This window comes from Heloderma suspectum, chromosome 2 (genome assembly GCF_057233095.1).
Source record: "Heloderma suspectum isolate Gila_16-S chromosome 2, 16-S_ref, whole genome shotgun sequence".
Lineage (NCBI taxonomy): Eukaryota > Metazoa > Chordata > Lepidosauria > Squamata > Helodermatidae > Heloderma > Heloderma suspectum.
Window position 1 is genome coordinate 218,782,006 of NC_139459.1, and position 17,571 is coordinate 218,799,576.

General features: G+C 46.9%; 1 protein-coding gene across 1 annotated transcript in view; it reads right to left on the minus strand.

Moving 5' to 3' along the window:
• Positions 1 to 6,119: 6,119 nt before the first annotated feature.
• The window catches only part of GRIN2C (glutamate ionotropic receptor NMDA type subunit 2C), an 84,311-nt gene continuing 72,859 nt past the window's right edge, over positions 6,120 to 17,571 (minus strand). Inside the window, exons 11-13 of the mRNA XM_084838015.1 lie at positions 16,141 to 16,328; positions 13,434 to 13,666; positions 6,120 to 8,347 (exon numbers count right to left, since the gene is read on the minus strand). Of these exons, the coding sequence (XP_084694141.1) occupies positions 6,791 to 8,347; positions 13,434 to 13,666; positions 16,141 to 16,328 (1,978 nt within the window). The 3' untranslated portion in view covers positions 6,120 to 6,790. The remainder of the gene's footprint in view (positions 8,348 to 13,433; positions 13,667 to 16,140; positions 16,329 to 17,571) is intronic.

A 17,571-nucleotide genomic window follows, 5' to 3' on the forward strand; every position in this document is an offset into this window, starting at 1 on the left:
TGGGAAAGCTCACCTTAAAAATTCTCTTTGCTCCTCGATTTGCTTTTTGAAAATCACCATTTGCTGATACATGTACTGTGGCTACTCCTAGTGAAGGTTGGCCCGACCAATGTTATATATGCCTTGGACTGCTTCCGGCTGGGCTACTGTAATATTCTTTCCTTGCAGCTGCCCTTGAAAGACTTTTTGGAGGCTACAGTTGGTTCAGAATGTGGCAGCCCACTTGTCAGGTAAAAGTCACAGGGAGCATATTACCACTATGTGGAGAGAACTGCGCAGGTTCTTATTCAGAGTTCGGGCACAATGTAAAGTGCTACTTTTTACTATTTAAAGACCTACATGGCTTGGGTCTCAAACATATCTCAGGGGAATGCCTTCTGCCATACAAGTCTCTCTGTGCACTAAGGTGATCAAGTGGGTCCAGGTGCTGGTTTTGTCTGAAGTCAGGTTGATGGGCACAAGGGGCGGGGCCTTTTTTGGTGGTGGCTCCAGCATTGTGGAACTCCATCCTTTCAAAAGCTTGGGAAACCAACTAAATTATGGTCCTTAGGACATTAGTAAAAGCCATTTTATTTCACTATTGCTATCCAGTTTTTTTTTGTTCACCTACCTTGCTGTAAAGAGATTAAAACAAAAACAAAATCTCATGCTGAAACGACTCCCTTCCACCAGCAGCCAGTGCAAAGAGCAGGAGCTCCACTCTTCAGCCTGACTGTGCCTCCAAGTTCTTTGTCCCAGGTACTTAGCAGGCCTTGTGGGCTCCCAGCACACAGCGCTTCAATTTGGAAAGGTGACAGCTCAAACAGTGAAGTCAAATGAAGACATGCATTAGTCACACCAACCCCTAGCTATCCTGTGACATTAAGTGAAAAATTAGTGGTTAGGTGACGACTCCTCAGGAGGCCTTTGATCCTGCTGCGACTATAATGAGACAAAGTGAATGAAACACAAAACGAGCCTTGTGGAAATGAAGAGACAGAATATCAAAGGTCTTTTCTCTCTCTCTCCTTAAAACAGACTGGGGCTAAATTAAATACTTTTCTTCAGACTTCTGTTGAACAGCTCAACTTTCATGCTGTCAAGTTTGCTTTGAGTATGTCGAGATCAGGCAGGGGAAATGCTGAGCTGTGATATTTGCCAAATATTGGGTAAGCAGAAGAAACTGAACTGATTTTTTTAAATGATATTTTTTGTTATCTAGAGAAGTGATTATGGTCTTATGCAGCATTACACATCTCCTGATAAGCCAGTGAGCTTGCATAGTTTATGAACACATAATTTTTGCAGGGATATGTTGAAAACTAGTCTAGCTCATCCCTGGTGGGACAGAGGAACATAGGAGGCTGCTTTATACTGAGTCAGAGCCTTGGTCCATCTTAGTATTGTTGACAGCAGCAGTGGCTGTCCAGGGTTTCAAGCAGGAGTCTTCCCTAGCCCTACCTGGAGATGCCGGTAGGGATGGCAGAGAATTCCGCCACGGATCTCTGTGAGGCCGAATGCCAGTGCATTCGGACTTCCGAAATTTGTGGCGGAATGGCCTGCCCCTCCGTGGATCTCCCCCGGGACGAGACTTACCTGGGGCGGAGCTACCGGGCGGCTCCGGTGGCGGCTCCGGTGGCGGCTTCAGCGGCGGCGGCTGCAGAAGCTGGTCTTCCGACCGGCTGCCGCCGCCGCCATTTGCAGTCTTGTCGGGGTTTTTTTTACAAGACATGATAGGCTACATAAAGACTTACGTAGCCTATCACGTCTGGCTTAAACAAAAAAGAAAGAAAACACGTATGCAAATGGTGGCGCCTATGGCCGCCGCCATTTGCGTTCCTTATTTTTGGCTGTCTTAGTCTACATAAATATTTACATAGACTAAGACGGCGAAAATAAGGGGAACGCAAATAGTATAGCGGACGCTATTTGCATTCCCCCTTATTTTCGCCGTCTTAGTCTACGTAAATATTTACGTAGACTAAGACGGCCAAAAATAAGGAACGCAAATGGCGGTGGCCGTAGCCGCCACCATTTGCGTACACGCGTGTTTTTGGTTTTTTTTTAAAGCCAGACGTGATAGGCTACGTAAGTCTTTACGTAGCCTATCATGGCTGACTACAGGGACGCAAATGGCGGTGGCTACGTCCGCCGCCATTTGCGTCCCTGCTAGCCAACAGCCGGATGTCCGGCTGCTGGCGGAGCCGGCCGGCGGCTCCACGGAATCCCCGTGGAGCGGAGCTGGTCAGCCAGGATTCTGGGAGGGAGGCGCAGAGCACCTCCCCCACCCAGCGAGGATTCCGGGGGGAGGGACAGCACGCTTCCCCCCCTCCCAGCGAAACCCGGCGGAGCCAGGTAAGGGGAGTTTCGTACATCCCTAGATGCCGGGCATTGAACCTGGGGCCTTCTGCATGTAAAGCGGGGGCTCTACCACCGAACTATGGCTCTTCCATTGTGGTCTTGTGCTGCTTCTGTAATGCCATATGAATGATCAGTCTTTACCTCTGCATTCCCTGGAAATGGTTCCTGGAATGTGAGGGCTGCAGGACAGAGCTTCCACAAAGGACATAGATTTGTCATATTACCCATGTGTGCACACTCACACCCACCAATAGCCAAATTCTGTGATATATCCTTAGAATCCCAGAGGTTTGCAAACAGAACATCTGTAAATGAACAGCTGGATGCAACAGGCAGAGTTTCTTCTGGCAACTGCCCCCACTGAATCAAAGGAACTGATCAGAAGGGAATGGAAGGCGCTTGAGTATGATGTTTTCGAAGGATGGCTTTGTGATCCGTAAAGGTCGCTAGAAGCAGCAGCCAAAGCAATGCTATAACTTGGTCGCTGTGCGCCTGTCAGTTGGGACTGGGGAAGCACAAGGAAAACTGAAAATCACACACTGACTAGCAGTGCAGGCTGAAGCTGCAGAGCCGTTTGGGATCAGTCTATTCTAGCCTTCCTCATTATCAGTTGCCTGATAGGGGACCAGAGGACGCTTGGGTACTATAAATGTCAGCAGAGCTACTTGAAGCTTTACAGTTGGGTGGAGTAGATACATATGAGCCAGTTAAAGGCAAGGTTACATGTTGATCATTAGCTCTACAATGCACTCACAACACCTTGCCTGCGTGCTGGGAAGAAACTCACTGCAGTTCGATGTAATATGGAGCAGACCTAGGCAGTGGGTTGAAAAAGCACCTGAATTACATAAGGAATATAGAACTTCAGCACTTACGACAAGCATGAGAGGCCACCCGAAGCAACCAGGCCTTCATTTCATGGCTTTGGGGGACACTCACAGTTATAGTATAGAATTGAGAACACAGCCATTGATAGGGAACATCTATAACATCACCTTAGAAGTCCCAAACCGAAATTCACCCTCTATCTCGCATGCTGTCATGGATGCCAGCCCCAGCAAGTGACGTCACTCATTGGAGAACATGTGCAGGTACCAACCCAGAGTTTTCAACCTGAATATTAAGCAATCAAGTTGAACTGAAAAGATTTCAAAAACTCCGGAGATGGGTAAGTAAACAAACGCTGTGCTGTTCCATTCTGTTCACAAGGTTTTGCATTTTTTTTTTTAAATGCAGCTCAGTAGGATCAGCCCACCAGGCGTGAGTGTGTATTTACAGTTATGTTATATTACATATGTTTTAATATAATGATTAGGGTATCTGCTTAACCAAACTGCAGCCATGTTTCAGCTCTTCCAGTAGTGAAAGATAAACATCAGATTGATTAGATCTTACTGTGACTTCCTCCAAACATTGTGTTAATTACCCTAGTGCCTTCAAACTCTTTATTCCATAGGCGTGAACTGCCCTAATGAATCTCCTTTGAAGCATAGTTATTTGCTAGAAGAATGGGTATTAAGATGGGTAATGCCTCTTTCCTGAGTTTTGATTAAGCGTCTGTTAATTTAAGTAAAAAGTATTTCTACAGTAAGCAAGTGATGAGATGATTCTAAAATCCGTGCATTTGTATTGGATATTGGAAAATCACTGCCATTGGCTTACATGAGATTGGGCTATCATCCCCCAGTTGAAAGATTGTTTATTGAGTGGGACTTTGAACAAAATGTTGCTGTGTATCCCGCACGCCCGAACAGTTCGCCTGTTCAGGGCTCCAAGCCAACCTGGAAGAGAACTCTTATTTAGGCCTGGTGGTGGTGGTGGTGGTGATGGTGGTGGGTTTCAGGTGGATGATGTCAGGGATGAGTAAGCGCCTTAAGATGTCTGACAGCTCCAATTCTGAATCAGAGTTGGATCAGCAGCTAGATCAGATGCTGGAGGAGGGACCCTCCATAGTGAGCCAAAACACTGGAAGAGAGTCCTCCCAAGACCTTGACCAACAGATGGCCCAGACTGAGTCCCTGCCCCCTCCATCCACCGTAAGAACCAAGTTTCCAAGGAGGAGGAGGAAGAGGGGTGTGACTTTAACAGATGCTAGGGTGCTACGCAAAGCAAAGCAGGGAAAGTTGCGGGCTGGGCTCAGATGCTCCGCCCAGATAGTCACTCTTGGAAGCCAATGTAGGAAGGAGCCACCCTAAGGGAGGAGATTCACTGCAAAGCTAGCTTGGCTGGGAGGCTTATGCCTTAAACTGCCGGCAACTTTCTCTCCCTCTGGTTGTCTCCTCTTAGAGATTGTTAATTAGTTGCTTATAGCCTGGGGGCAGCCTGAGAGTTTTCCTTGAACCTGCACTTGTAGAGAGATATTAGCCTGAAGCTTTGTCTATTGTGGTGTTGATTGCAAAGGGAAAGGATGATCCATTTCTGACAGGGAAAAGGACAACTCTCTGTCTCACACACCTACACACGCACACACACATGGCCTCCTGCTATATAATGGTGGAAGGCTTAGGTTTAGGGCTCGCTGCAAGCACTAACCCTGAATGTGGGGGTGGAAAAGATAAAAGATGTCCCTGTTCCTTTCGTTCTTCCTAAAACAATCCAGTAGTGTGTGTGCACACACGCACGCGTGCGTGCGCGCGCACACACACACACGTGCTTTAGACCGTCTTTCCCCCAGGGTGAAAGTGATTGCTGCCCACAAGGAGAAATGTAGAAATCCAGTATGTTAGTATAACTGTGGCAAGTGTCATTCCACCACATCCCCAAAGGAAAGATAGTAGCAAAGAGGTGAGTTCTTGTCTTTGGTATCCAATATGAACACAGAACTTCTGTCTCTGGGCAGTGGGGTGAGATACTATCCCTCTAGGTTCAGCCCTCATCAACATTTCATAAGTCCTTTAAGCTCATAGGTTCTTTGGGGGCTGTTTTGAGTTTTTATTAAAACATACCTATACTTCTGCATACTTATGGAGTCCCTCAAATATGTAGAAATCATATTTCTGGACGGTCCGATTTTGCTTCCAAACTGATGATGAACACACCTGATTTTACAATTAGTATCTAGGCTAATGGCTCGGCATATAACTCCATCTGGATTCACAGAGGGGTAGCCTTTGCTAAGCTGATACAATCACCCAGTGTTGGGAAACAAGATGGTTTCCTCTTCTAAAGCCCCTCCTTAAATGTAAGAACAGGGATGGGCAACTTCCAGGGGTCCTCCACCACCAAAATTGCCCTCATTGCCAATGAATTTGCTGCCATGGTGGGACACCTCCCTGCCCAAACACACCCAGTATTAGAATGGGCAGGGGGACCGCAAAATGGCCAGGGGAAGCCACGTGCGGGCTGCGGGTTGCTTCTTGCCCACCCCTGTATAAGAATGTTGCTGCCTGTAACTGAATCTTTAAAAGCCTTACCTACAGTATATTAGGCCTATGGCCTAAGCTACTTGTAAGAAACAGTAACAGATTTCAGGGAGTAAGCTGGAAGATTAGGGTTAGCACAAAGCATGGGCTAGTCTCCATGCCAGAGAAAGAATATCCCTGGTTAATCGTTTTTCAGGGCATCGGTCTCTGCCCAGCAGGTGTTAGCGCCTGGGGCAAGGAGTGGCAGCTACTGCTTTAGAAGTGTGTTTTTGGACCTATGTTAAAAACAGTGGCAAGCAAGATCTAGGGCTGCCTCACGTCCTTGGCAAACTTGATCCTAGGGACCCTGTGGAAGGCAGTCTTTACCAATATGCCCAAAAGTACAGCAGAAGCAAGAAAGGGGGAGACGATACGTTTTAAGAAGTGTGTCTTTAATAACCTCTGTTTGGCATTTTGAGCTCTTTGCGAGGAACCAGGAAGTAATGTAAAACACTAAAAATATCCTACTATGTGCCTGTAAGTCCTTTATATAGCCCCCATTTATATCAGTGCACATGGGAAAGCAAGGTAGTCCTACCCTTTACTGGGAGGCTGTTGGTCGTTTCCAGCTGTGTCACAGACAGCATGCTCTGAAAGATAACTGGCACTGAAATGTGAATGGTTGACGTTGGAACTGATGCTTCGTAAGCTATCCAGAGGCAGCGTGACTGACTGTGAATCACCACCATGAGAGTCCACTTGCATGTGATGAGTGTCCCAGTGTCTAGCAATGGAAGACTTTGGAATTCAGTCCTTACAGCGCCTTCAACTGCTGCTGCTTTGTTCTTGGGTCCATCCGTAGATGATAGAGGAGAAAGGTTACTTGCTCTCACATGGATCAACGTCAGTACAAAAGAGCCACAAGATCTTTCTGTTGATCCTAGCTTAATACGGAGAAGCAGACTAGTCATTTGGAAGGTCTGTCGCTTGCCCCTATTGAAATCATTGCCTAGGGTTGGCCCCAAATGAGTGGTCTCCAACGTATGTGAACAATAGCAGGCACAAATCAATTAGCAACACCCTTAGCATCCCCCAACCCCCTTTCACTATCAGACTTCAGACTCTAGGCTTGATATACGCCTCCAAGATCGTGTGGCATAAGGGCTGTGCATCCCCTGTGTTGTCAGGAAGTCCCTCCTCTCGGTGTTGGCCATTTGGAGAAATGTTGGATCCACTCGGCTCCGGTCCCTGCAGTCTCTGTATGTGCTACCAAAGTACATGGTTCTCTGCCCATCCTCGTGGACCATGAAATCCCTGCTGCAAGGTGACCAGGGACTGCGAGTGAAGCAGTGCTGAGCAGCACTGGACTGTCCACACAGTTGAGGAGAGCCCTGGTAAAGGTGCCCCCAGTAAATAGGCAGGTTTGTGTAAGCGTTCATGTAGGCATACTGCTTGTGCACCACTGTGGAAGAAGCCCTGTGCATGCCTGAGGTGTTTTGTAGGCAGGCCTCCCGGTACGAGGGGAGCCTTGTGGATTGTGATGGCAGCAGCCGTTGGTCCTTCCAAGGTAAGCCATTGGCTTCCACATACTTCCTACTGCATGTATAGCTTGGCCTAAGGGCTTTGGGGGGATAGCGATGGAGTCCATGATGGAGTCCAGGCACTGTTGTTGGCTTTGGAGCCAGGCCAGCTTTGGGGAAGAGGTCTGGCACATCCCTACAGACAACAGCCTGCCCATGATGCTTCCAGGTGCCTAGGGATTGGGGTCTCTCGTGTTCCTCCCAGGATGACCTTGAGGGGTTAGCTCTATGGCTCTGCTTCTCTCTCCTTAGCTCCACTGCGTTGGATTCCTTATATGCAAAGGGTCTGCAAGTCCTGTCGGCATCTGGGAAGGAATTATGCACGCAGGCATGAGGCAAGACGTGGCCCTCTGACTCCTTTCTCGCCTCAGGAGTGGGAGCCTGTCTTGCGACCTGGGCTGAGCCATCGTGCCCCACTTCTCCATGCACCAGGGGAACGTTCTGACGGAACCATTCTTTCCCATGCCCTCTGGCCATGGGGAGTTTATACTTGGGCTCAGGTGCCGGAAGCTCTCTAGGAGGCCTTACTAGGGAGTGGGGAGCAGCACTAAGGTGGTTTCCAAGTGGCACGTGGTTTCTGAAGTGTATCTGAGGAGTGGGTCTTACCAAGTAGTGTGGGGAGCTGTTCACAGTGGAACCTGGAAGGACCTTATCCTCAGAATAGCTGCCCCGGAACTTCAGCGGATGAAGTACCTGCGGCTGCTCAAGGGTCCCCCTCCAGTTTTCACTGGCTGGCACCAAGGTTTGCTGGGGCTCAGGAACAGGCCTCCCAAGCTTCTCAGCTGCTGTTGCTGCTGCGCTGGAGGAGTGAGCTGGCCTGTTAGGCCCACTGGTGTTTTGAACAACAAGCTGAGGAGTCCTTAAGGAGAAGGTGGTTTGGAGGTTTTCACTCCTATTAGACCAGTTCTCAATGGTGCGGGTAGCATTCTCCAGTGAGTTCCCAACACTAGCTGTTGACACCATGTTCTTGGCTGCCTGCAGCATCTTCAGCACATTGGCCTGAGCAGAGCTGGCAGTGACGTCAGGTTTGTGAACGCGAACAGGACTCTCCAGGTTCTGGACTCCATTAAAACAGCTATAAATGCCCTGGGAAAAAAGAATTGATGAGGGAATAAATACAGTGACCAAAAGTGCTCCCAAACAAAGCGGGGGGGGGGGGGGAATGACAAATAGGCATGTCTTGGCAAGGGGGACGTTGGCTTATGCTCAGCTTCCAAGGTCATGCAGAAGAGACATTACGAATACTGGATGACCTTATTTATCTGTTTGGGGAATAAGAGACGTGAGCAAATGGGAGGGCTAGTTACATTGACTTAGGGCTACCCAATGCTCCCTACCCTGAATCAGATGCTTCAGCCACTGATTGTGAAGGTGAGGAAGGGTTCTGCTTTTGCTAAAATTGTTTAGGGGAGCTCTGGGTAGCGCATGTTTTTCTTCTCAAGCATTAGACCTGGCTGGAAGGTCTTGACTCCACAGTTAAGACCTGGTGACTCACTATACAAGTATTGGGAAGGCACCCCCTCACCCACCCATCCCCTGCTGTGCCTCAACACAGGTCAGATAGTCTCGTGGGTTGCCCTACTTTATCTTCCAGACACATCTAGCACTGTAGATCCAACTCGCTGCTATTTGTGACATTTTAATCTCAAATTGTCACATGTTGTTTCCTATGAAATAGGTTTGTTTCTCATTGCAGGGCCCTGTATTCTCTGTTGTTAACTTCTCCTTTGTCCTCATTCTGTTCTTAACTTCATTTTTAAAATGAAAGTTTTCAGCAGTTACCTGTCTGTAACAATGCCATTATTGGGGGTTCCTAAATAATGATAGTAATAGGATGCAATGAATTTGGGTAGTTACAAATTTCAGATAACTAAGCTCCAGAAAGTTTTAGATCCAGTGCTGTGGTTCTCAATCTCATGGGTTTAATACATTTTAATTTAAAAAGGTAAAGGTGTCCCCAACCAGTCGTGTCCGACTCTAGGGTGCGGTGCTCATCCCCGTTTCTAAGCCGAAGAGCCAGCACTGTCCGAAGACGCTTCCGTGGTCATGTGGCTGGGATGACTGAACACCGAGGTGCACGGAACGCTGTTACCTTTCCCGCCGAGGCGGTATCTATTTATCTACTTGCAATTTCTTGCTTTCGAACTGCTAGGTTGGCAGAAGCTGGGACTGAAGACGGGAGCTCACTCCGTCACGCAGCACTCGGGTCTTGAACTGCTGACCTGCCGACCTTCCAGTCTGCAGTTCAGCGTCTTAACCACTAAGCCACTGCGGTCCCTACATTTTAATTTAGGTATTTACAATTAAGAAATAAAGCTGAAAACGTTATATTCTAATATCTAGAAATCAAAGTATGCACAGACAACAAACGCACTCTCTGTTGCTTCTGTTCACACATCAGCTCAACATTAAGTGCTTTAAATGCATTTTACTTTGATCAGGTGAGGCAGCAGCAAGAAACAGTTAGGGCATTTATGATGGAATATGGCTTGGAAATGTAAATGCAACAGATCTAAGGACAGGAAAACCAATTCCTTGATCATCTCTCTGGCACGTTTATAATTAGAGAAAGATTGGTTTTTGATTGGTTTAATTTCAAATAGATTTCACACAAATTAAGTATCACTGATGCATTCCTATACAAATTGCTTTTAGAAACAGTCACAGGAAGCCTTCTTTTAACAACATATGCTGGGTGTGTTTGTCAGGACTGTTATTAACAAGAATAACAACAACAGTTTATTGAGTATAAATGGAGCTTTACAGTGCAGTACACTTGTTGGGAGATCTTGGTTTATCCAGAGGCGGTCCATAAGGAATGATCACCCATGGAGTGCCTCCTTGAAGCTGCCCTATCAACATGCTACATTCTTGACCTGGTAGAATATGAGAACTTAAGGTCAATCTCCTATCTCGCAGAAGAGGTAGCAGGCAATTGGGGGCAAAGTTGTTCATTACTAAAAGTGAGTTCCTACCAGAAGGCTGTGCCTGGTTTGTACTCTGCACCCTCCTTGAACACTAGGCCCCCCTTTCAGTATTTGGTGACAATGAGATGGTCATGAGATGGTATGTGAACCACCTGCTATCATAGACAGAGTCAGGAGAATTCAGAAGCTCCTACAACACTACCCAGGCAACCTGAGCTCCTAAATGCTGGGACACTTCATGGAGATGTGTGTTGGGGCTACATTCACTTCAGGATTCAGGGACTCAATTTCTGAAGCAGATGCCCCTTAGTGCCCTCCTTTACAGAGGACAGTCCTCCATTTGAAGGGCTACCTTGTCCAAGTCTGCTTTAATGATGATGAACCATAAGAACTGTTGCCCATCCACAGTTAGCCCCCGAACAGGGAGGCACACAGGGTGCCGGGTCACGGTCTTCTGCACCATGGTGAGATTAACTGTATTTCTATTTAAATTGTAATAATTATTTCTAAATTTGCATCTATATATAAATTGGCCTATCCAAGTTTATGCAAATCACTGGCCCCTTCTGGAGATGCATTTCCTCTTTTCTGGTGATCCCTAAGTGGCCACCCTACCCCAGGTTCAGCTGTGAACTCTCCAACAGTGACTGCGAGGCTTATGAGCACCATGGAACTGCCTCAAACAGGACTGCCTTCGTCTTGCAGATCTACAAGACTTCAGAGATAGCCTGTGAAAATGAACTTGTAGATTGGATCAGGTCGTCTGGCCCTCATCCTTATTAGTCGCTCCACTGTTTCATTTCCGCTTTCAGCCTCGGAGCCTGCACCAGCTGGACAACCCTCACCCCCCAACACACACAGGGCCATCTACCACCAATAGCTCTGTGGGAAGGATTCCAGCAGAGGGAGGGAGATGAGGACAATGAACCATACAGCAGGTGGACTCTCCCTGCCCCCAGGGCCATTTTCTACCAACCGCCCTGTGGGAAGGATCCTGATGATTTTTTTAAAAAGTTAGTATTGTTTGTTGTGATTTTATTGTTTATCTGTTGCTTGTAAGCTGTCTTGGTATGATCTGCATCCTGAAAGATGGCATATCAATAATTTTAATAAATAATTGTAATATGTAAAATAAAACATTTAATCAACAAACCTTTAGGGTGGGGAGGAGGGATGTGATACTGCTCTGCAGCTGTTTGGGGTGGAGTTGTTCATTGTTAAAGTGAGTTCCTGTACTGCAGCCTCCTTGTAAGCGCGTCTCGTCTCACCCAATAGACAAGAGGTGGGTTCTATTATTACCTTCCACAGTAGTTAACAGCAGCAGTAAGGGGTACAATGACTGGTAGAACTGGTTGACAACAGTCCTTCAAATCAATATATATTTGAAAAACGAAGTTTCATAAAGAATTTTTAAACTTGGATTGGAAGCTAGTGAAATCTATAGGCATCTCGTCTGGACATATGGATAAGCTTTCCTGCAACTAGGAGAGAGACATTCTGTGTAATCTATTCAGTGTGTGTTTCACACATTGTCAAGCATCTTTCATTCTGTTGTCTGCTCATTGATGGAATCAGGTTTTTTTCCCCCCCTTTGGAAAAGTACACAAAAACATCTGCCACAATGTATGTAACTTATGGTGGTACGCAATGTTTTCTGTATTTTTCTAAGTGCTACACAGTGAAAGCTAAAGAGAAATCAGAGAGGTATATAATGTTGGTTGTTGTTGTTTTTAAGGTATATATATTAGCGTGTTTCCCAGGAACTATCATATGACTAAATTTGCATGCAATTCTGGACAGGGAAAAAATGGTTCACATGTCCATGGATTCTGCACGACTTGAGAGATGCTGGTCTGCACTGGAATTCGCAGGTGGACTTCATAGAAATCTGAAGTCATGTGAACCCATTTCAGATTTCTCTGACATCCCTAGGAGAGGCTGACCCCAAACCAATAAAGAACACAGAACAGAATTCTATCCCTCATACACTAGGCGAGGGAAATGGCTATGCCCCTTTTATCACTCTTAAAAAACACACACCAGAAGCCAGGATGGTGGTGATGCATTGTCTTGGATCAGCTTCACACTTTTATGTTTTCCCTAGAAGGGGGTAGAGAAAGTCTATGTATATGAAAATACACCATCATGCACCAAGATACTATGTTGCTGTTGCGCTGGTCTGGATAAAATTTACCTGCTACACATGATGGAGTTGGAGATTGTGGACACTCACCCTGCCCATCATGAGCTTCTGTCCCACCTCCACTCCCAGGAGACATCCACATGTAGGCATCTCATTTACAGAAGGCCTACATGCAAAAAAGCTACTGTGCATAGGCCTGAATCACACAGGGCTGTATCCAACCGTGCCATTCTGTTAGCGCAAATGGTGTTGTGCTAGCAGAAACTAGGTTCCAAACTATGCACAAGAGGAGAATCCAACTAAAGTTACACTTGCTCAAGCAGTTGCACAACTGGTTGCACAAGTGTAATGCACAAGCGCTTGTGCAGAGAAAGATTTGGTGAATAGTGCTATTTGAGTTTGCACAATAACGCCATTGCATACTGCCCAGGGTCGACGTCCAGATATTATGTGGAACACCACTTGTGCAGTTTGACCCTACAAGCATTTAACTTTTCATGGGAGGGTCCTATCCAGCCCAATGGACCTATGTGTGGATGTCTGGCAGACCCAGAGGTAGAACAAGGGCTTGTAGTAGGTGGAGTGGATGGACATAATCCCTCTCTTCCCACCGCAAGTCCTGGGTAAGTTCCTCAGAACTGGGCTGGGTTTTTAAAAAATTATTCCTATAGTTCCTTGAGGGGACATGGTGCTTTAAAAAGCAGGACACTTGTTGGGCAGCTGTAGCTGGTAGCAGGTTCTCAATGAGAGCAAAACCACCAAAACAGACACATCTGTGGACATCCTACATGATAGCATACACAAGTTCTCCCCCTCCCCTTCACCAGTGTCTATGACAGAAACACTGATGAGCTCACTTCACTGACATGTATGCACTCTGTGTATCTTTGATGGCTGTACTGCTAGACAAAGCCAACTCTGTCAGAGAACCTGACCCTCCATGAGAGCGGACAGATGGTTCCATCCCCTGCCCTCGAACTGGGAGGAGACAGCAACTTCCGAGAACAGCAGAGCTGTCTATTTCAAATGTAAGACACAAAAATAATCTCAAGAGGGACACAGACCCCCCCCCCCAGGGTGTGTAAATAGGCATGGCACTTACCCTGCTTATAGCCAGAAGAAAATCGAGCTTGTGTGACTTGGGGACAGAGTGCCGCAGCTTCCAATACACCAGGTGTTCCCAGGCAAAGACTAGCAGGCTCAGCCCCATGGCCACCAGCAGCATGTAGAATACTCCCGCCATGTTGTCGATGTCTAGCTTGCTGCTCATCACCTCGTTCTTTTCGTTTTGGCAGATGCCTGACAACCACACCGTTTCCAATTTCTGGGTTTCACCTGGGAAACAATTCACCCATAAATGGACAGAGAAAGGAAGACCATGAAATCCTGGCCAAGGAATCAGTCTGTCTGACATTAGATGCCCTCCCATTCATTGCCCAATTGTGTTCTTCTAGTGCAAGGGTCTTGAAACTCTTTCAGCTCTTACTGCCAGCCATTCAGCTTTGGGAGAGGCATTTCAACCTTTCAGAATGGGGAAAAACATCCAAAAACCAGGAAGCCACCAAATGATCAGTGGTTGGGGGAGAGATCGTGGGGGAAGAGGGCATGGCTATCAGGAGAGCCCCAGAGGGCCAGATTGGAACTCCAGGTGGCCTGGTTTTGGCCATGGGTCTGAGGTTCAACACCCCTGTTCTAGCACTGTGGTAGGATGTCACTGTAACTAGGTCCACTTACGTCATGGATAGGAAACCTATGGCCCTCCAGATGTTGCTGGCCTACATCTCCCACCATTCCTTACCATTGGCCATGCTGGCTGTGGCTGATGGGAACTGGAGCAACATCTGGAGGGCCACAGGTCCCCCTCCCGATTTATACCTTCAAATACTTTCCAAATTTTTCCAACCCACAAGCTAAAGCAACATCTTTAACCAGAACGGCTTACATTTGCCCAGTTCCTTTATTTTTGCACGGTACCTGCATGTAAATACAGATATTTACAGTATCTGCACTTACATGATTAAGATCTCCCATGTCTCTGTTTTAACTTTACAGCAGCTGTAGGGGCTGCTAATTTGGTCAAGGAAACAGCACTGGGGAAGGGGTATACCTGTCTCTCTCTTTTTAACCATCTGTAGAGCTAATAGTAGCTTGGGAGGTGGCATTTTAGAACACGTGAACAGCATGGGAGGAAAGGGTCAAGCACATCCTCCCAAGCACCACTTTCTCGATCAAATAAGCAGTCCCCCATAGCTGCTTTGAACTTAAAACAAAACATGGGAACCCCTGATCACAAATCTCCATGATTACAGCTACTTGAAGCTGAAGAAATATGGTGGTGATGTTTGTTTGCTAATTTGATTTCCACCAAGAAATTCTGATTGATTTCCAAAAAAATGGTGCTCAAGGTGGTTGATTTTGGCTTACGTAATGATGATTTTGGCTTGTACACGTTATTGGTCCCAGGCTAACTGCTCAGTTACAAAGGGGATAGCCAGCATCCAAGCGTTGTGCAGCAGTCCTCTGGTGTAACAGCAAGCAGAATAGAAATGAGGACCAGCTTTGCAGATGGAACAGTAGTACCATCACTGAAATGCTGCCGGGGCAGCTGGCTCAAGGACAGAACCCAGGCCTGATCGCCTGCAGAAACTGTAACATTTGCATGCTCCTGACCACTAGTGCCACAAAAGTGCATTTTGGAGAGGGGGGGCAGCGGCACAGTTTGTCCCACATGTTAAGACTTCTCAAAGAGAAATAAGGATATAGTTCCCATTAATGATCCCATCTGAAAACAATTTTAGCTGAGCTAAGCCCTACAAATCTTGATGGAGTTCACTTTCAATTAAGCATGCATAGGATTGGAGCCTTATTTTAATTTCCAGTTTGATAATTCAGTTATAATTTATATGTGAAAAGTGCCTTTCCTTCAAGCATCCACAGGAGTCCCATAATGGAGCAGGGGGAGATGGAACGACTTGTCTAGGGGGAGGGGAGCAGTACTTACTCCCTGCCTACCCTGGTACTACCTATGGTCTTGATAGGCTGGCTGCTTTCTGAATTTTTTAAAAAGGCTTTCAAGCTTTGAGAGAGCAATCCTATGGCGAGCACCCCAGGGGCCATGAGATTGCTTGGATTCCCCCTCCTGAGGCTGAGTTCCGATCCCCCACTCCACCCCCTCGTAGCCACCATGGAAAGAACCCACGCCAGAAGCTCCCCAAGCTGCAAATGCAGCCTTGGAGGAAAGGGGGCGGCATTACAGTGGGTGGGTCGGGGAGAGGCCAGGATACACGAAGTCATATGGCCTCTCCAGCTCTGGCCCAGCCCCTGCTAGCGCACCCTCTCTAGATGGGCCCAAAGGCCCATCTAGAGGAAAAACACTGAAAAGGAGGAGGGAAGAGGTGAAAATTACCTCTGTCACTCCTCCCACCCTGCTGGCAGCAGCCCAGTGGGGCACTGGATACACAGAAGTCTCTGAGATTGGAAGCTTCCTTCTAAGTTCTTATCTTAAAGAACTAAATAGTAAAATAAATACAGAACTGCTACATTTTCACCAGAGGAAGCGGGGAGAAAGGGCATAAAAATGAAATGTATTTGTGTTTGGCAGGTCATTGTGACAATGTTGTTTCCCTAACTCTGGAAACACAGAAACTTGACTATTCTGTGACCCCTGGAGGAAAAGAGACCAGAGACTGCAACAACTTCCCCTGAGAATGAGGAGATTGTTAGCTGCCCTTGGCTCTTCAGAAAGATGGGTAGAAGAGCGAGAGGGGGAGAGACAGGTGAGTCTTGAGGGAGAATTGAGAACTACCCACCATCTCCCAAGAACTGCAGAAGGGCTAGATCAATGGCCCTCTTCCACTTGGAGTCCTTCTGGAGGGCAATGCCATAGCCAGTGGTGGCAAAGACTTTCCCACTGCCAATGGTCACTAGCTTGCAGCCTTCATCCTTGCCTGCCATGTAGTTGAGCACTGCAGCATCATATATAAAGGCATCCAGCTTTCTGGAATCGAGCAGAGAGACAGAGCAAATTAGGGAACAATGACTATGAAAACATACTGGGTAACAAGTCATAAGCCAGCAGACACACTGCATGGCCCAAGCCAGTAGGCCAATACTGTATCAGCTTTTCAGCTACAAAATGCCATTAAAAAAAAAAGCAAACAATGCTATTGTACCTTTGGACTTACCCAGATGCCCAGAGTTTGCCCCTCTTATACTCCAAGCTTTTGTAAGACGGTCATGTAAGGTCCAATTCAAAAACAATAAAGCTATGCTAATAACGACATAGCCTGCACTGTTATCAAGTGTGTGAGGTGGAGAGAGACAAAATGCACCATTTTGTTGCTTTTGCCTTAAAAAAGAAAGAATGTAGGGCGCTCCAGTGGGCTCACTTGCACAGCCTCCGTACAACTGAATAAAATAAATACTTTTTAAGAAGTGACAGAATGGTGGACTAGATGAGCGCTCCCCTGCTGGTGCGGAGGCAGGGCAGCCACATACAAATCGCATTTTCCCAGCTACAAAATCTTACGGCTTGAGTGACGAGAAAAGGCCATTTCTCCAACCAAAGTGCTGCCTTGAGGGAAGACAAGTAGGCTACAGCTACTGCCCTGTGGCCGTGTACTTGACAGCAAGTCCCATCGTACTCAGTGGGGCTTGCTTCTTCTTTTTTGTTCTTCTTTTTTTTGAATATATTTTTATTTATTTTATCTTTATAAATGAAATAAACAATACCAAAAATCCAACAACCTGATCAATACTACAATTTCCCAGCAATACACAAAACAAACAAACAAAACAAACAAAAGTGGGGCTTACTTCTGAGTAAGCAGAGTACATAGGGTTGACCTGCGCTATCTTGTGAAGATTTCTTGAAGACAGTAGGTCAGATCCAGCTTCCTCACTATGCCCGCAGAATGGATACCACTGGTGGAATGGGACTTCCACACCCTCTCCTCTTCTCTGCAGCCCCCACCTGCCCTCCAGGTCTGCTCTGGAGGGTTGAGGGCCCTTTGGAAGAAATCTGAAGGGGCTGCAAGAGGGAGGAGAGGATGCGGATGTCTCGTTCTGCCAGCGGTATCCATTCTGCGGGTGCAACAAGGAAGCTGGATCCAACCCATTGTGTCAGTTCCCACCTGCACCTGGCTGAGAATCCAGTATGTTTGGTGAAGGAGCAGGGCACACACCTCACTCATTGTACACGTGCTAAATACATATATCGGGTAGGTGTGGTTTGCATGAAA